At 39.4% G+C, this 20,859-nt stretch overlaps 1 protein-coding gene across 1 annotated transcript; it reads left to right on the top strand.

Annotated features, from left to right (window-relative positions):
* Positions 1-15,967: 15,967 nt before the first annotated feature.
* On the top strand, positions 15,968-18,400 carry LOC143559176 (uncharacterized). Its single transcript, XM_077047840.1, has 2 exons — positions 15,968-16,120; positions 18,320-18,400. The coding sequence occupies exons 1-2, from the start codon at positions 15,968-15,970 to the stop codon at positions 18,386-18,388; spliced, it is 222 nt and encodes a 73-aa protein (XP_076903955.1). The 3' UTR covers positions 18,389-18,400.
* Positions 18,401-20,859: the final 2,459 nt, after the last annotated feature.

The raw sequence follows: 20,859 nt of genomic DNA, 5'->3' as shown, positions 1-20,859 counted from the left end.
GAAGATCAAAGGAAACAATATTATTATTCCTCCCCCCCCCACATTATATTATTTGTGTTTTCTCTTTCCTTTTAAATTGCATTTTATTTTTTGGATCCATGAGAACGATTCATTTGTTAGGATTTGTTCTAGCTTGATGAGTTGTACCATATGCATTATGTGTTGTACGGGTTTTGACTTGTGTTGGATGATTGTGAAAGTTTGGAATCCTTTGATAAGTAACGTGTTTCACAACATTTAATTAATTATTTAAACTTAGGATTATATTTAAAATCAAGATAATCATATTAATGTATTGTATATATGTTAAATGGAATCACAACTTTAAATGAAATTTCAAATTTTAAAGGGATAATTAGATAACCTAGGCTAAGGATAATTGAACCTTAAGGTGTACACAAAGAATACTTAACCGGAGGGTTGTGTTTGGTATCATTATCACGGTATAGATGCTTGTGAGGGATGTGTGTGAAACTAAAAAACGGATTTAAAATTAAGAAAAACGAAAAAAATTAAGTTAGTATAAACTTACCGGAACAAAAATCGATGGTTTGGTTTTATGTTTAGAAAAAACCAAACCGAGCTGTAGATTTTTTTATTTTTTTTTTGTTTTATGTAATTTGTGACAGTTTAATATATTATAGATTTATACCCAAATATTTTAGCCTAAACGTATAATATTCAATTAATTTTATCAACTTGCACAAAGAAAATAAAAGGAAAAAAAAAATTAGGGCCCGAATTCATTATTTTTTGCCAATGTTTTTTCTTTTTGACTCATGAAAGACCGAACCCAAACAAAAAACCGAAAAAACTAAAATAAATGTTTTTAAAACTCAAAATCCAAAATTTCGGTCTAAGCCCAAAACTAAACCGAACCGAACTAACCCGTGCATAGTCCTAATATTTTGAACATTGAATTGCGTCTTAATCAATCGTATCTAGGATTTGAAGTTACAATTACTTGTAGTTACAAATATTTGTACTTTTGTAGTTATGACTTATGACATATGGTTTATTGGAAGATAGTTTGAATGTTTGATGTAAACGATAATAACTAATAAGAATATTAAGATCTTCCTACCTAGTTATTATTATTTTGCTTTACAATTCATTCTTTATCTTTTTTTTTATCATATATTTATAACTATATGGACTTTATTATATATATATAGAGAGAGAGAGAAGGACATACAAAAAATGTAAAAACAAATATAACCTTTTTTTCAAAGCTACACATGAATAGTGTAAATGTAGGTTGAATAACAAGAACAACAATTTATGTCAAATATTTTATAATGACTCATTTTCACACACACAACCAACTTGGTTCACACAACAACAAATCCTGATACAACTTAATAGAATTATATAGCATATATCCCCCATCCTATGACAATAGTATGTATCATACATGTCATCCCAAACACAATCATGTCATTTTTCTCTAACGTTGGGTGACTTACATGATGTATTTTGTATATCTTGAGCTACATTTGTTGGTACAACGGTAGCACTTTCCTCAAACCGAGCCATGGAATCAGGACAGAGTGAGAGAATGTCAGTGAATGCCAAGCGGTTGCAACCATTGACACCTTGGGTCAAGGGTCCATCTAACCCGATGTGTGTTACATGTTTTACATCTGTCGGAAGGCCAATCTCTAGCTTCGTTTCTTGATCATCCACATCCTCCTTGTATACTAACATCATAATTTGAATGAGTTAACAATATCATATAGACAATATTGATAATTATATATGTTTAATATAGGTTAGAAACTCGTATATCATACCGATTGAATAAAATAAAATACTAAATAAAGAATTTTTTTTTTGAAACGACCAACTAACTAACGCCGGGTACTTCGTATGCGACCCCCATTGGCTAAAGATAGGCCGAGCCGGCCACGGGATGGACACAAGTTGTAAATTTAAATATAAATATTACGAATAAAATAAACTAAAAGAAGAAACAGCATAACGTAAAGAATCACTCAATGTTACAAGCATGTGTTTTCTTCACTGGACATATTTGAGTAGGCTAGGTTTAAAGTCACAAAAAGCTTCATTTTTTCAAGGTGTATCGGTTTTTATTAAATTTAATTATCATCTTTTGGTCGTTGTCACTTTCAACTATCGAGTTGACTGCTGATCGTCCTATCTTTTAACTTATTTGTTTCCAACGATTCGCGACTAACATAATCCTAACGCTGTTACTTGAATATCGCCAGAAAAACATTTTTGGCAGGAAAAGTCACATTTTTTGCTAGAAAACTCAATTTGAACACCACCACCACCACTTGAGCACCACCAACCGATTCCGACGATGGTTCTAGGGTTCCGGTGATTTCAGTAATTGGGGACTTTTACTAGAAAAAAGGGTTCCTAAAGGTCCGTTCTAAGGTTACAAAGATGTTTGGGACGAAAATGTTGAGTTTTCCTGCGAAAAACATTTTTTCGGCGACCTGCAACTAATGGCGTTAGAATTTTGTTAGTCGCGGACCGTTGGGAACAAATATGATAAAATGTGGGTTCGTTATTAGTCAATTCATTAGTTGAGACCGGCAGTAACCAAAAAATAATGATATTAATAAAATCGATATACCTTTTTTTTTCTATATTATAATTAAGTCTTTAGAAAAAAGAGATGATAATTAGTCATGACTTACCAAGTGATTGAGACAAGCTTTTAATGATTTGAGTGATCCTGTGAAACCCAATGTATATATTAGGTTTTGATAGTATGGGAAATGAAGAAACACTAAGTGACCCCGGCAGATTACGGATAATCTGGGGGTTAAATAGATGTTTCCCACGAGGGTTAGGTCCGGCAAGATGGTTATTCTTCTGATGACCTGCAAAACAAACACCGTGAGCTCGTCACTGAGAAGGGGGGTACCTCCTTGTGACCACCATCCGGCGTGAGACTCAGACTAGATTGCTCTTGAATATAAGTGTATATTAAGAGAAATAGCTAGAGAGAAGATGATGATACCGTTCCAAGGTGTTGGAGTATTTATAGCCGAAGGTAGGTGTCCAAGAAGGTACAGCCGGCTGTATTATATTCCTTTTCTACCAACTGTGGGCTACGCACGTGCCGTGCTGGTGGTTGGTGGGTAGGCAGCGGCTGATAGTGACATGGCCGACTGTGTACTATTCCTTTTCCACCGACTGCAGGCTATGCACGTGCCACGACAAGGGTTGGTGAGTAGGCAGCGGCTGATAGTGACATTAAGTACTAGAGCGTGCTGCTCGTTGTACTGTTGTCAGTGAGCTGTCGCAGCTTTGGTCAGATCTTTTGTCCATACCTTGGCAGGTATAGTACAAAAGGTCTTCCAGTAGCGTACGGACTGGCTCATTTGGGCGGGAGAATTCCCGGCTTTGGGCGGGAGTATTCCCGGCTTGCTCATTCCCTCTTCAGGTGACATTACTGAATTATTTGAGAGTTAGTGCCTTGTGCGTGTAGCCTTGCTGTGCGGGTAGCCTTCCCTGATGGCTAGTATCCGTAGCTGCGGGAACAGGCGGAGTACGTCACCATTGGGAGGCTTTTCCTGCGGGAACAGCTTGCGTACTGCGCGTAAGGACGTCGCGTCTCTGAGCATGGTTGGTCCTGCGGATCCAGTTGGTCTTTGCGCAGACGTCCCTCGAGTCTTGCGAGTTCAACTGCGCAGACGTCTCTCTTCGAGGTGAGTCTTGCGGGTCCAACTGCGCAGACGTCCCTGTTTAAGGTGAGTCTTGCGGGTCCAACCGCGCAGACGTCCGTGTTCAAGGTGAGTCTTGCGGGTCCAACTGGGCTATGCTGGGACCTACCTCTTCAAGTCCCGCCAGTCCAATGTTCTTCTCATGAATTGTTAATAAGTGAGGTGAACTTTTGGACTTAAGCAAGGGGTTTTGAAAAGGGTTTAGTTTTAAGGTTTTCCATGGGGATTCTTCCCGCGGAAGTCCTAATGTCACGTGCAGAAATTCCCGACTTTTCTGCTTGATCTTTGGGTATGATGCGGGTAGGTCTGTAACCTCCTCGCAAGTCAGGAGCGTTGAGTTCCACTTGTGTAGATTCTCCATGAGGTTTTGGTAGTTTTAAACATAGTGATCAATTATGTTAAACAACCAATTCCATCTTGGAGCTTCAAACAATCTAGTTCTCAACGTTCCCGCTATGCGAGGATGTTATTTCCGTTTCCGCAAGCATGGCCCAGAAGATCCTTCTTGGTTTCAATTCCCTGCGAGTGCAAAGTATGTGAAGGGTTTTGCCTTGACACTGTACCCGCACTCGTCTTATAGTTACTTTACTTCCAAGGTATTGTTGGCTTCAATTCCTTGCAGGTGCTAAGTATGTGAAGGGTTTTGCCTTGACACTGTACCCGCACCTGTCTTATAGTTACTTGGTTGCCAAGGTATTCTTGGCTTCAATTCTCTGCAGGTGCTAAGTATGTGAAGGGTTTTGCCTTGACAATGTACCCGCACCTGTCTTATAGTTACTTGGTTGCCAAGGTAAGAGGGTATAGTCCCGCTTACTTTTGAATCTTTTTGACTTGCGTTGTAAACGTTATATGACTTGCTCATGCATATTTTAGTTTAACTTAGCAATTTTCCAAGTGTTTTGAATAAGTTAACCTTTCGACGCGCGGTTGTCAATAGGTTAATGTTCAGTTTCTTCTATCATGGTTGTGCAGGTAGGACCGTCACTTTCATTTAGTGGGATGACCAAACTTTACCTATAACTGACATGCGTGAAGGTTTTCCTCATCTTTTCCTTAGAAACTTTTGCCGTTTTTTGTGTTTATGCGGGTTTTGCCGCCGTCCACACGCAACGACTTCTTTCCATATTTATGCGGTGAATACCGGCATATCCGTCCGGAAAGTTCATAAGTATAAATGTAAAGCGATCAACACAATGTGATAAAGGAGAATCATTTCCATTAGAAGTGGCTCTAGGCCGTTTCTTTATAAGTTTGGAATTGATCTACATGTAACATTTGCGTAATTGAGCTCCATTCCATGTTCTTGGGATGGGGGTGCCATCGAGCCTTTCGAGCCGGTATGCGCCCTTTCCCAAAACTTCTTTGATAATGTATGGCCCTTCCCAGACCGGGGCCAGCTTTCCTGGGCGTTCTTGGTTCGAAGCCTCGTTGTTACGCAGTATGTAGTCTCCGACATTGAATTTGCAGAGTTTTACCCGCGTGTTGTAGTACTTTTGCATTTGTCGCTTGTAGTTCTCTTCACGCGCTGCGGCTAAGTCTCTGCGTTCGTCGGTTAGCATAAGGTCTAACCGTCTTTCCGTATCATTGTCCTCTGGTTGAATCAAGACCCTTGGTGAGGGTAGACCAATTTCGACCGGGACCATGGCTTCAGTGCCATAAGTGAGGCTGAACGGGGTTTCTCCCGTACTTGCCTTTTTCATCGTTCTGTGTGCCCAAAGGACGTGTGGAACTTCGTCCACCCAGCCGGATCTGTGTTCCAGGAGCCTTTTCTTAATGTCGTCGACGATGCTCTTATTTGCTCTTTCCACCTCACCGTTACCTTGCGGGTGCGCCACTGAGGTAAAGGTGTGGGTGATTTGAAGTTCTTTCAGCCACTGTTGTAGCTTCTTGTCAGCAAAGTTGGTGCCGTTATCGCTCACCAAATTCTGTGGAAGTCCAAAACGACAAATAATAAATTCCCAAATAAATTTTTTGATATGTTTTGCGGTTGTTTGGGCTAAGGGTTTTGCTTCTATCCACTTGGTGAAGTAGTCGATCGCTACCACTAGATACTGAACGTTCCCTGCTGCTGTGGGAAATGGGCCTGTCACATCGATGGCCCACTTCTGAAATGGCCATGAAGAGGTAACTGGAACAAGTTCATTCTTCGGGCGATGCGTGTTGGGTGTGTAGAGTTGGCAAGACCTACACTTTCTGATGTATGCCAGTGCATCCGTATGCATCCCCGGCCAAAAGTATCCCGCGTTGTTTAGCTTAGCTACAACTGCGCGTGGACCTGCGTGTATCCCACAGATGCCTTCGTGTACTTCCCTTAGGAGGTAGTCGGCATCTTGGTCGTCAACGCATCTGAGAAAGTTACGTCTGTAAAGGATGTCATCGATGAGTTGATAGTTCAGTGCTTTACAGCGTAGTTTTCTTGCCTGTGTTTTTTACTCTGGTAGTATACCCGTCGCAAGGTAATTTATTATTGGTGTCATCCATGTTTCTGTGCTGGTTTGGATGACACAAATTTCCTTGTGCGGGACTGATGGTGCGCCAAGGAGTTCAATGCGGATATCCTTTCCCAAGTGGGTGAAGGCCAATGACGCAAGCTTGCTTAACGCATCCGCAGATTTGTTTTCGCTACGCTTGACGTGTATGACCTTACAATCGTTAAAATCGCGCATGAAGGTTTTTGCTTGTGCGAGGTACAGCGCCATTGTGTCGTTCACGGCCGTGTACGTCCCGTTTATTTGGTTGGCTACTAACATGGAATCCACGTGGGCTTCCAAGTTCTTCACTCCCATCTTACGCGCAATTCTCAGCCCGGCCAAGAATGCTTCATACTCTGCTTCGTTATTTGTGCTTGGAAAATCCAGTCGAATAGCGTAAGTGTATTCTTGGCCCGCTGGGTTGATTAGTTTCAATCCTGCGCCTGAGCCCTCGTTGCTGGCTGCTCCATCAGTGTAGAGTCGCCAGACATCATCGATGTCCTGTGCTGGAGAGGGTTGAGCATCTTCCTGGCACTCTTTCTCCCGCGAGGCGGGGACTTCTGCAATAAAGTCGGCCAAGATCTGGCCTTTTTTGGCTGGTCGCGGCTTGTACCTTATCGTGTATTCTCCCAATTCTATTGCCCATTTGGCTAGGCGTCCCGACAATTCGGGTTTGCCTAGAACGTTTGCGAGTTTGAAGTTGGTGAGAATGGTGATTGGGTGACCTTGGAAGTATCGTCTTAGCCTGGGTGAAGCCTGTACAAGTGCTAAGACTAATTTTTCCAGGGTAGAGTACCAGGTTTCTACGTCTATTAGGACACGGCTAACATAGTAGATTGGCATCTGGATGCCTTTTCGCTCGACTAGCAGGACGGCCCCGGTTGCTCTATCTGTGGCGGAGAGGTATAGGATTAATTCCTCCCCCGCTTCTGGTGCTGTGAGCGTTGGGCGTTCGATCAAGCGTGACCGAATTTCCTGAAAAGCTGCTTCCGCTTCTGGTGTCCAGCGGAAGTGCGTTTTCTTTAAACAGTTTCTCAGCGTCGACACGAATGGGAACGATCTATCCGCATGGTTTGCCAAGAAGCGGTTAAGTGCAACTAGGCGTCCATTCAGTGTCTGAGCTTGCTTGATGGTAGTAGGTGATTCCATTTTGATAATGGCTTCGACCTTTTCAGGGTTCGCTCTGAAGCCATCTTTAGTAACAATGACTCCTAAGAACTTCCCTTCTTCCATCCCAAAGGAACACTTGCTCGGGTTGAGCTTCATGTTTATCTTTCTGAGCATGTTGAAAGTTTCTTCGATGTCTTTCAACATTGTTTCTGGGTCAAGGCTTTTGATGACCAAGTCATCCATGTAGACTTCCAAGTTCCTCCCAATTTGGGTATGAAACTCTTTGTCCATCAGGCGTTGGTATGTGGACCCGGCATTCTTAAGTCCGAATGGCATCATTTGATAACAAAATGTGCCATCGGGCGTCCAAAATGCGGTTTTGTCCTGATCGTCAACGGCCATGTGGATTTGATGGTACCCTTTATACGCATCAAGGAAGCATTTAAGGCAAAACGGTGCTAACGAATCTACCTTAAGATCAATTTCGGGTAACGGGTAACAATCTTTGGGGTATGCTTTGTTTAAGTCTTTGAAATCTATGCACATGCGCCATTGCTTGTTAGACTTCGGTACCATGACGGGATTTGCAACCCATGTTTGATATCTGCTAACGCGTACGATGCCCGCGTCAAGGAGTTCCTTGACTTGGGTTCTACACGCGTTAGCTTGTTCCGCCCCCATTACTCTGCGCTTTTGTATGACTGGCGTGAAAGCCGGGTCACACTTGAGCTTATGCTCTGCCTTACTTCGAGGTACACCAGTCATGTCAGCTGGTGTCCACGCGAAGATGTCCGCGTTTTTCTGTAGTAAGCGTTTGAGTAAGGTGCGCGTAGGATCAGTGACTGTTGGGCAAATGGTAACCGCCTGGTCGGGGTATTTGCCATTGAAGGCCCATTCTTCTGGTTCGGTGATGGTTGGTTTAGCCATCTTTGGTTTGGGTGTTGATGAGATAGATGCGATGCATACCTGGGGAATACCGGTGACCATCGCTACGCCCTCAGCTGTTGGCCATCCCATCATGCCGTGGACTGAAGATACCACGGCATTGAATCTTGCCATCCCGTCTCTCCCGAAGAGAATGTCGTATGTGTGGTGTGGCTTCCTCATTACGACAAAGTCCACGTCTTCTGTGCGGGAGTGTTTCCCGTCTGTGAGAATGACGGGGAAGGATAGGATACCCAGGGGGTGTTTGTGCTGCCGTCAAACCCTTCCATCGAGGCGTAGACCGTTTCCAGGCGTTCCTTGTCTTCGTCGTCTAGCTTGTCGAAGAACTGCCTGTACATAACCGTTGACGAGGCGCCGTTGTCAACAAGAGTGCGGGAAGTGATGTAATGCCCCAGCTGGCTTTTGATGACGATAGGACCCTCTTTGCTGGGTCCTCCTGGCACTCGCGGGAAGCGCACTCAGCTTCCTTCCATGCGCATGGTTCTGTCGTCCGTCTTTTTCTTCCTCTGATGTTACTATGAACCATGTGGATGCTGATGTCAACGAGCTTTCGTCCGTTGCTTTTGTATCGGTTGTCATTCTTCCCTCCATTCTTGATTGATGCCACAAGGTGTGTAAGTTTTCCATCCTTGACGAATGTTTCAACAATATCCCTCAAGGATATACACTTCTCAGTGGTGTGACCCTTTGTCCCGTGGAAGCCACAGGATTTGCTCTGATCCGCGTCAGGTCGGTGCCGGACCGTTGGAGCTTTTGGCCATGGGAGTTTCTCAGTGGCAAATATCTCCGTGACGCTTTTGGTGAGCGGTGTCCACCGGGGGTATCGGCTTGATGGGTGCGTGTTATCCCTTCCGCCTACTAAAGAGCGAGAGCTGGATGAGGTGTCAAAGTTTACCCTTGACTGCCAAATGCCAAGCTTCCTCCTTTTGTTTTGCCGGGCGGTCCGGACGTTGTTTTCTCTAATCCTCTGCGCGTAGGGGTTTGTACTCTGGGGTAGATCCCCACCCAGTTGCTTCTCTGTTTCGGCAAAGCGCTTGGCCGCCGTCATGATGGCATCCCATGTGGATGGCATGCCGTCTTTACCCGTCAACGTGCGGATAAGCTCTGGGTATTCGGCGCCCTGGATGAAAGCGGCGCGAACAAGATCTTCGCTTATAGTGCTCAGACTCAGCTTTTTCGAGTTGAAGCGAGTGATGAAGTCTAGTAAAGATTCATCCTCCTCTCTAACGCAGTTGAGAATCGTCCACTGCTCTTCAGTATATTTCCTCTGTTGACTGAAGTGTTGGCTGAACTTATGTTGGAAGTCCGCCCAATCGTAGATGTGGTGGACCGGTAGACGGTCAAACCACGCTCTAGCCGCTCCAAACAACGTCATCTGGAACATATAACACCACGTGGGTTCCGTCCAGTTGCTGAAGGTTGCCCCCGCTATGAATCTGTTCAAGTGATCGTCTGGGTCGGATATACCATCATAAGTGCCGATGTTGGGCATCTGCTTGGCACTCTTCGGGGCGATTGCTTCCGCAATGTCCCCTGCAAACTTGGATGTTCCCGCATTTGCAGCAATTGGTCTAAAGGTTTTGGAGAAGTCACGTGGGTTTCCCCCCGCGTTCCTTTGTTTGAAGGTTTCTCCAAAATTCCTTCTCGGTTGAAAGTCCGTTTCGTTACGCTTCCCTTTCTCCCTATGGCGAGGGTTTGCGTCACTGTCGTTTTCCTCCCGATCATCGTCCGAGTACTCGCACTCACTGCTCATGTTGAGCCGTTGTCGAGTGCTTCCGAATTCGTCAGCCTGTTGGAGTGAACGTAAGCGTTCGTCCAACTCAGCTTGGAATTCCTTCTGACGTGCTTCCGCCCACGCTTTAACTTGATCAAGTGTTTGGCGGGGGAGCCTCGCCTGTTGTCTTTCTGCCTGGGTATTAATGAATCCCAGGGGATGATTGTTTACTGCACTTGCCCCGGCTTGGGTAACCGGGGTAGTGTTCGTAAAATTTACTGCACTTGCCCCGGCTTGAGTAACCGGCGTAGTGTTCGTAAAATCTGTGTACTCGCCGGTGCTCCTCCCAGTAGCTGGGGTTATGATTACCGGGGTTTCTTAGTCACTCGCTGGCCTCGGGACCGGAGTAACGTTAACCATCTTTCCAGAAGTTTTGAAAAAACTGAAAAAGAATAAGTTCTGGCTTTAATGCACGGATGGCGCCAATGAAGAAACACTAAGTGACCCCGGCAGATTACGGATAATCTGGGGGTTAAATAGATGTTTCCCACGAGGGTTAGGTCCGGCAAGATGGTTATTCTTCTGATGACTTGCAAAACAGACACCGTGAGCTCGTCACTGAGAAGGGGGGGGTACCTCCTTGTGACCACACTCCGGCGTGAGAATCAGACTAGATTGCTCTTGAATATAAGTGTATATTAAGAGAAATAGCTAGAGAGAAGATGATGATACCGTTCCAAGGTGTTGGAGTATTTATAGCCGAAGGTAGGTGTCCAAGAAGGTACAGCCGGCTGTATTATATTCCTTTTCTACCAACTGCGGGCTACGCACGTGCCGTGCTGGTGGTTGGTGGGTAGGCAGCGGCTGATAGTGACATGGCCGACTGTGTACTATTCCTTTTCCACCGACTGCAGGCTATGCACGTGCCACGACAAGGGTTGGTGAGTAGGCAGCGGCTGATAGTGACATTAAGTACTAGAGCGTGCTGCTCGTTGTACTGTTGTCAGTGAGCTGTCGCAGCTTTGGTCAGATCTTTTGTCCATACCTTGGCAGGTATAGTACAAAAGGTCTTCCAGTAGCGTACGGACTGGCTCATTTGGGCGGGAGAATTCCCGGCTTTGGGCGGGAGTATTCCCGGCTTGCTCATTCCCTCTTCAGGTGACATTACTGAATTATTTGAGAGTTAGTGCCTTGTGCGTGTAGCCTTGCTGTGCGGGTAGCCTTCCCTGATGGCTAGTATCCGTAGCTGCGGGAACAGGCGGAGTACGTCACCATTGGGAGGCTTTTCCTGCGGGAACAGCTTGCGTACTGCGCGTAAGGACGTCGCGTCTCTGAGCATGGTTGGTCCTGCGGATCCAGTTGGTCTTTGCGCAGACGTCCCTCGAGTCTTGCGAGTTCAACTGCGCAGACGTCTCTCTTCGAGGTGAGTCTTGCGGGTCCAACTGCGCAGACGTCCCTGTTTAAGGTGAGTCTTGCGGGTCCAACCACGCAGACGTCCGTGTTCAAGGTGAGTCTTGCGGGTCCAACTGGGCTCTGCTGGAACCTACCTCTTCAGGAAACTTGGGCATACCCTTCACCATTTCATCATTTGATGTGCCTTTAGCTTCTTTAACAACTTCCACCGACCTACCAACTATAAAACACACCAAAATTCAATTATACCCCTTATAAGAAAACATGTAATCATTATCATGTCTACGCGATTCTTCGTATAAGGGATGTTCATAAGCCGATTAAACAGTTAAAACAGAAGCAGGCTGGTTGGTTCGGCCATTTTGAGTAATAGAGTTTGGTTCATGGTCTGGTTTTAATAGTTTTACGACTTAAAGGTTTGGTATGATCTGAAACTTAGAGTTGGTTGCGTAAGCGTCATTTTTTTTCTTTTTGAAATATGTAGCTATCATTTTTAAAAATCTTAGTGCATACTAATAATTTTGAAAAATATAAAAAAAAATTGGCCAAACCCATGCCAACCAATTCAACATGGCTGGTTTGGTTTGTCATTTCTTCATACCATAGTTAACTGTTGAGCCTAATTTTATTATTTTTTAATCTGATCGAACCAACAATAAACACCCTGATTCATATTGATTTAATTATTTCTTTTTTCTTTGAAAAAGACCGGGCTTTTAGTTGGATTTTCACGTGTTTTCCAAAATCTTGACCTAATCAAATTGCTTCTTACATGTCTATACAAAATATGTATGCTTACCTGTGTGAGCGGAGCTTATATGTTCCTTTGGTCGTCTTTCATGTTGTATACAAACGGATACACTCGAAGAATTGACACAACCAGTGGTGAATGGGAAGATTACAAGGCGTTCCATTCGGTCTTTCGTTATAAAGATGGATGAGAAGTTGATGAGGAAGTTATGAGGTAGGTTATATAGTGGAGTATTGTGTATGCTTTATAGTTAAGATATACTCATACACTATATAATCTTTTTGGACCTCAAGTCTAATGTGATTTGAGGATACTTAGAATATTGTACTTGTAATGTAAAGTCAAAAACCCTTTTGAGTTCAACTTTGAGTTTAAAGATTTGAGTTTGGTAGAGAGATTAACAGGTCTTGCCAACTAAAGTAGTGCATGCAGCCAAAAGTTAAATGTTGATTTTCTAAGTTAATGAAACATCAACAACTCCACACACATCTTTAGATTTTTAGGGCATGGGCATTTCATTTCTTGTCATTTTTTATGATATTTAATTGATAAGTACTATTAATTTAAATTAAAATATTATAGTTTTAATATAATTATATTTGTTTACTTTGTATTTTAACCCAATACATTAACGTAATTAATGAAAAAGGTTAAATAATGACATCACAAGTAAAATAAATCATGTGAACAAAAAGATCTATACAATTTACAAGCTATGCTTATAGTGAAGATATATTAAATAAATAAACACTCAATATAACATAAAGAACTTAGCCCGGCTGATTATAAATTATTACAACTTAGAAAATTGTGTTGTAATTCAGAAAGGGGTAGCGGCGTAACTTGGCGCACGCTTGCCTTTTTTGTTTCGATATAATCACTACCTTGCTTATTTATAATTATAAAACAAAATTCAAAATTTGTTACAATCCCGTTTTAGATTTAAGAGAGAGAGACCGATAGGTCGCAGTCAAGGCCCTCCCTGAGAAACGTCAAGAATTTTTGGACCAGTGACGAGTAAAAATATGGGCTCCTAAGTTGAACATTTTTTTTATTTGGTTTTAAATTTTTAAATAGACTTAAATTGGGTAAATGGCTTATAACACGAGCTTAAATTCGCATAATTCTTTTTTCTTTTTTAAACTATGCTTATTTTTAAACTATTTTTAAAGTTGAGTTGTGATTGTTGGTTCTCTTTAAATATACAGGTTATATATGGGGACAACTTCATATAATAGTAACCAACTTTCAAAGTGTTCCATTTAGGTCTTTTAAAAATGTTTCAATTAAGCCACTCAACTTTTATGATTGATTAAATTAAAAGTTTTAACATGTTTTTTTAGCCTTCTTCTTTTTTGTTTTACATAGGAAATCTTTTTATCTTTTTATTGAAGTTGACGCGGAGTGGCGATGTGAATTTAATTTTTTATTATTAAATTTTAATATAATTAACGTTTTACTAAATTTTTTTAATTTAACTACATATATTGCAAATTCCAACCCCCACATCTTATCCTCCTTTCTTTCTTGACGCACAAAATAATCAGTGAGACTTGATTTGAAGATTTAGTGACCCGATTTTGGAAAAATATGCATCAGAGACCTAATTGAAACACTTTTGAAAGTTGGTTACTATTATATGAGATTTTTAAAATTGCTTGCCTCCTTGTGAGATTGGGCGCCCACCACGTCCCTCACGATCTATTTTTTCGTTTTCAACCAATCTTATTTTAAAGGAAACACCGATAAATAATATCGAAAAATGGGTATATAAATTTAGTGAAACTTGGAATGAAAGTTATGATATGATGTGCATATTGAATCTTTCCTTTTGAGGCACTTTGTAATCCTATTATAAGAAAATAAGTAAGATAAAGGAGCCAAAACACTTAAATTGGACGCCACTGCCATCACCACAACTCAAAGAGTGTTTCACCAGCAAAACCATGGAGAATGATTGTGGATTTGAAAGTGTTTTCATGGTCCATGCACTTAAATTAATTGCTCAACGGTAATTAAGTTACGTATATCATTATTTTTAGTTACACATGAAACAAGTTTAGTGTTTAGATATGTTGTCTTAGTCTTTATGTGACATATGTCATTGTCCATACTATTAATATAGTATGGAACAAATACAAAGTGAGTTTTTTCTAAATATTAAATATGTAAGTATTTTCTTGATCAAATTAATTTAATAGTTAAGATATATTTGAAGATTATTAAGGAAAGAGATACAAGCATCTAGACTTTTTTTTTCCCTTCAAACACCATTTTGGTCATTTTTCTTAACTCAAATAACTTTTATATGCTTTATTATTTGAAAAAAATTAATATTATAAATTGAGAATTTTATTCTTTTTAATGTAACTATATATGATATTGTTATGTGTATCTTTTAGAAACGACATTTTATAAAAGGATCCTGATTGCTACGTTGTGTTCCCGAGGTCACTAAACAAGCGAAAGGAATGGAAAGAAAATGTTTTCCACTCCTTTCTATTCTTCTCATTTTCTTTCTTTCCTTTCAATTCCTTCTAATACGAAAGGAAAGAGAACCCGTCCAAATTACTCTTTGTTTCCCTTATCTTTTCATTCATTTCAATTATTTTCTTTCCTTTAATGAAACTCAGGAATATATGCTTTTTTCTTTCCTTCCTTTAACGAAACTTAAGAACACAACAATTTCTTTCCATCCATCCATTTCCTTTCCTTTCACATCTTAGCATAGATATTTCATGTCTAAAATTCTAGTTTTTGCTCACCCCTACCAATGGCATCCAGGTGTGTAATAGGTGCTCCATTACCTGAAGGCCGAGTGTTCAAATCCTACACCAGACATATTAACTATTAAATAGATTTAGAAGTAGACCAGGAATCATTAAAAAAAGTTTAAAATAATTATTTTTAAATAAAAAGAAAATAAAATGAGTGTTAACTGTTAAATCGATAGTCCCCTACTTGTGGCCTAGTGGTAGGAGGTTTGGTTCTCCAATGGAGACTTAAGTTCAATTCTCACTTGTGGCACTTTGGGTGGATATGACAATGAAATATTTGAGCTAGGCTTTGCAAGGTTGCCAGTTCGAATCTCATGTCGACCTCGGTTTTTGTCCCAACGTGTGTTACGCCAAAGAGTTCTACTCTTTGTGGTGGCACAACTATTATGTAACAACCAACAGTATGGCTTTCTTGGAGAACGCCCAAGTCAAACTTTGAAACCAACGAGGGCCCGACTAAGACAACATAGTCTAGTTAGAATGAGACAACGAAACTCTCTAATATGAAATTACGGTAGCCTAAAAAAATTGTCGTTTTAAAACCACAAAAAAGTATTAATCGGTAATTTACCAATTTACCCCTCCTTTTTTGGGTCAGGTCAAACCATTCCCTATGAACCTTCTTTTCACTCAAAACTGATCTCAATTCAATTCTACAAAGTACGTCCAAATTAAAGAGGTGTTTGGGCTTTCTTATTTTCATCAACCTACAACTTATAAACTTTTTAAAAAGTTAATAAGGTGTATAATAAGTGTTTGGCAAATCATAAGGCTTTATAAATTTTAACTTATGAAAAGACAAAATAAAAGGGTTTTGAAAAATTATAAATCTATAACTTATTAATTTAATGAGTTTGATTTACCCATTACATCCCTATAACACTATCTATTACACTCATTTAAAAAAAAGTGTCATTTTAGTCAATTTTGTTTTCCTAACGCCAAATATTTCTTTAAAACCATAAGTTAGTAAGTACTTACAAAAAAATCCTTTTAATTTAAATAAGCAATCCCAAACACACCCTAATATCATATCAATTACCCAAAACAAACAAAATACAATAACTAATAAATTCAGAGATCATATGGCGAAACGACCAGGATCCGTTAGACGAAGAGACGATGAGTCGGTTCTAACTCGGGCCGTTGACTCAGTCTTTCGATTCGTTCGATTCGCTGAGTTTGAGATCTTATTCGTTTTGTTTTTCGTCATTGCTTTCATCATGTTCAAAGATCTCGTGAGTTTTTTTTTAATTCTAATTTTAAACCTCATTTTCTGTGATTAATAGTTTTTTAGGTTTTTTTTTTATATAATTTAATTGCTAAAATATTGTGGAAAAATATTATTATTATTATTAGTTGGTGTTGTGTATAATTATATGCAATTGACATGCTAGTGATTAACCCTAGGGATGCAAACTAGTTGAGCTGCTTGCAAGCTACTCGAGATCGGATAGATAAAAAGCTTGAGACTAGCCGAGCCTTATTGAGCTTAAGCCGAGCAATAAAGCTCATTTAGTTATTGAGATCGAGCTTGGGCCGAGCAATAAAGCTCATTTAGTTATTGAGATCAAGCTTGAGCCGAGCTTTGGCTCGTTTAAGATACTGCACACGAGCTCGAGCCGAGCTTGGCGCCCTGGGTTGCCCTATGGCTGGCCAGTCCGTCTCGCTTTGTTTATAAGTTTATTAATAATTAACAATGTTTATAAGTTTATCAGTAAGTAATGAACTAGCCGACCTCGAGCTTAAAAAATGACTCACAAGCCGAGCTCAAGCTATAGAAAAAGAGCTTGAAACGAGCCTAGCCGAGCTCGGGCCGGCTCATTTACACCTTCAGTTCACCCTAATTATTGGACATTTTGTAAACAGTTAGGTTTTCAAATTTTGCCATTTGGAGGTTTTTATTTTTTATTTTTTTAATTGTGTAGCAGGTGGTTAATTATTTGTTGATACATAATTACCTTGTTTGAATATATGAAATAAGATTTACATATTAAATAAGATTTACATGTGCTTATTAAGTATATTAAGTAAGTAATATACTGAATTAGCATTTCATTGAATGATGCTTTATCTTCTTTGATCCTAGATAGAGAAGATGAATGCTTATGTTGTTTGGGCTTTTGCGTATTTAAAGTTTAAACAACTTATCTGCTTATTGCTATTTTTAAAACTAGATAAAAACTTTTGCGTGTTTGGATGAAAAATAGCGTTTATGCCTAAATAAGTTGTTTGGAATAAGCAATTTAGAATTTTGTATGTCAAACTGATTATTCTAGGCTATGTTATCAAAACCCTTTTTGGCGTGCGCCTAGACCCTCAGGTGTGGCGAGGCGCATGGAAAGCGCCTCGCTGCCATCTAGGTGACCAGATCCTAAAAATTCTGGCAAAAGTTTGAAAACTGATCTGAAACATCAAAAAATGGCTTGGAATCAGCCTAGCCCTAAACAAGTCTAGAACCCCCAAAATGGTATGTTTATGCTATGCACCTTGCTTATCCCCGAGCCCTCACTTTTAACTAATTATTGGTAGATTTTCACAAGTTATATGTGTAGCTGTAGTTGTTATCATCTGGTTAAAGGTTTATTAGTCTATTATAGTAAAACTCACAATGGTGTTTGGATAATTTGATGTTTGGGTGTTTGCCAAATTATTGTTTTTTGAACTCAGCGTATAGTTTTATAAAAAAGACATTTTGTGAAATAAATGAGATGCTTTTCGAAAACAGAAATAAAATTCTTTTTTGTCAGGACTCAGGTTAAAAGAACACTTAAATAAGTAAATGTATTTTACCTGTAAATCATCAGTGCAGCTAGTATAGAACTCATTAGCCAATACGGATTATCAGAAAAGCAAAATGTATTTATCCAGGCATTAGAAACTATTTCATGCGATTTTAAGTCGCTTATACCAGGTTTTTAGTTCCTAAACGCACATCCAAACACCCTTTAGTTCATATGGGATTAGAAGGGGTGTTTGGGATTGCTTATCAGAACTGCTTATCTACTTACATTGTTTTGAGGGCGTTGTAGATTTATTATCCAATATGTTTATTTGATTAAGTTAGCTATTCGATTATATTTATTTCAAGAGGCAACAAACAGATAAACAATTTTAATGTTCGCTCCCAAACACCCTTTAGGGGATGTTTGGGATTGCTTGCTTTATCTCCTTATGACTTTTTAACTTTTTTTTTTTTTTTTTACAATCTTTGGTTTCTCATTAAAATTAAAAAAAAAACAATTACAATAAAGTGGCAGAAAAATGAGCAATAAGCTCCGCCGCAACCCCCTAATTTTATAAGGTGTTTGGGAAAGTTAAACTTTGTGAGTGGATAAGTTATAAGGATGTTAAATAAGGAATCCAAACACCCCCTCAGTTATCATAATTCAATAATCAACTGTAATAAAATGTTTCGATTGATGAACGTATTGCAGACATCGAGACCAGAGTATAATCAGATTCTGGTGAAGAAGCCTGGAGGACCAGATTGGTGGTTGTCTTAGAAGATGATGTAATCAGACTGTCACTTTGTAAGGTGTTTTATAAAGCAATATATTTTAAATAAATACTAGCTTTCTTGTTTCAATGGACACAAACCGTTTTGTATATGAAGAACTTTCAAAACATGTTTATGAGTGTGTTGGATTTATAAACTGCTTGTCAATTTCATGTTGTAAACCATGTAGGATTCAAATATTTTTAACTCTGGTATGCTGGGTACCTGATATTGTACTCATAGGTCACCCTATAATGTCACATTTCCTTAAAATCATAGGTTAAAGAACTTTGTGTTTTGAAGAAATTCGACATTTCACGAATTTTAGAGAGAGAGAGAGATGCCACATTATGGATATATGATGTTTTTATTAGAGCTGAGCACGGTTTGGTTTGGTTTGGTTTTTTAGGTAAAACCGATATTTAAGTCCTTAGTTTTTTTAATATAGAAAAAAAGTTCGTTCACGGTTTTTCGTTTTTTTTCGGTTTCAGTTCGGTTATAGTCGGTTTCTTTTCCAATTACGTGTAGACATTGCAAAAAAATTTAAAAATGAAGATGATGACTTTAAGCTTGTAAGAATGTATTTGGGTACCACAAATATATTAAATACAAAAACCAAAAATAAACACATGTTACGTGAAATCATACAAATAAAAAGTTGTTAGAGTAGTAGAGTTTAAAATTCAACAAAGGTCTTAATAAAAAAACACTAAAAGTTTAGTCCTAATCTTCATTTATCATCTTGTTCATCTTCAAAGTTCAGTCTCAGTCTTCATCATCTTTATAATCTTCATTACCATCAATCAGTTCGGTTTGTTTTTTTTTTTTTTTTTGGTTTTTTAAAAATGGAAAACCAAACCGAAACCGAAATTCGGTTTTTCAAAAATACAAAAAATTAACCATCGGTTAATGCTTCAGTTCGGTATTTTCGGTTCGGTTAATTCGGTTCTCTGCTCACTCCTAGTTTTTATGATACCAAACTATGGTAATCAAATTGATTAATGCTAAATTGGATTGATTAAATCCAAATTTGGTTATTGTTGTCTCATTTTCTTAGTAACATAACTACGTAAATAGAATCATGGAATTCTCTCGAGTTGCTGAACTAACGGCTCTATTAGAAAGTAGAATTAGCAACTTTTACACGAATTTTCAAGTGGATGAGACTGGTCGAGTGGTCTCAGTTGGAGATGGGATTGCACGTGTTTATGGGTTGAACGAGATTCAAGTTGGGGAAATTGTTGAATTTGCCAGCGGTGTGAAAGGAATCATCATCTCACATGTGAAGCTAATTACACAAATGACATGCGTTTTGGTTAATGTCAAATTTCTGATAAGTTAGTTGTAAGTTTGGGTTATGTGGTTTTGATGTTCTAACAAGTTTGGGTATGGCACTAACATTTTATAAACTCTATGTTAAGCTTGGGTAAAATTATTAGTTATTAGCAGCGTTATCGTATATCGTGTCTTGGACATATAGAATCTAACAATATTTTCTATAATTCATAAATTACTCTTTATGCATAAAGCATGAGAAATAGCGGTATCCATGGTTTGTTTAGACCGATTTTACCAATCCGAGACCCCGCATACCAATCTTCAGAATGGAAATGCCAACTGAAGTGTTCCATAAACTCAATCTGAAGTTGATTCATATGAATTAATCTAATTAATAAACTAGCAAAAACAGCGACTTTTGTCCAAAAAAGCTTCTTTTTTCTTTCTTTTTGCAATTGAGCCTTTCAAGTTTTCCAATTGTTCCCAATGTTATATAAAATCATGATGAACTCCGTTAATTGTTTTACGTTAACTGAGAGGTATTTTGGTCTTTTTCAGTTGGCTCCGATCGTAAAACTGCCCAAATGAGAGGTATTTTGGTCTTTGACAGTTTACTCCTCTTTATTTGTTGAATCAAGCTAAAAATCGACAACATGTGACTATCATAGGTGGTGTTGTGAATCAACCTAATTCACCAATATCTTGATTCGCTGACATTGTCGATGATTTTAATGAAATACATAGAAGCTTGCCAAAACTGAATGACGAGGATTATTATTGTTTGGTTTACAGTCCAGTTACATTTTCATACAAAAGTTCTAAATCTATGTTACATGTGTAAATAGGAATGTCACATGCAATTAGAAAATGTTACAAAGTGCCATAGTGGATATCAAGAAAAAACCACATTAATAACATTATTCCAACAGTCTTCTTTGTGTTTTCTATCTGCGGAGAAATCCATCCAACCTATATACCAATCTAAAAGAGCTAGAATTCTAATATTGGGTCAGGACGTATGGGCCAAGAGACAGTCTTAAATAAACAGTTTCTATGGGGTGTAGGCCTCCCAAAAGGTAACGGAGGCATGCAAAGGTTTCCTCAGACCGGACGGAGATTGGCCCTCGTGTGCAAAGACAGGAGGGAGTGGAAATCTCATCTAGTCCATACTTATTGCTCTTACATTAAGTATGCTTTTAC

Source organism: Bidens hawaiensis, unplaced genomic scaffold (genome assembly GCF_021521415.1).
Source record: "Bidens hawaiensis isolate Kalapana, Puna unplaced genomic scaffold, B.hawaiensis_p1.1 tig00019721_1, whole genome shotgun sequence".
In the NCBI taxonomy this organism is placed as follows: domain Eukaryota; kingdom Viridiplantae; phylum Streptophyta; class Magnoliopsida; order Asterales; family Asteraceae; genus Bidens; species Bidens hawaiensis.
This window is presented reverse-complemented; position numbering and strand designations above follow the sequence as displayed.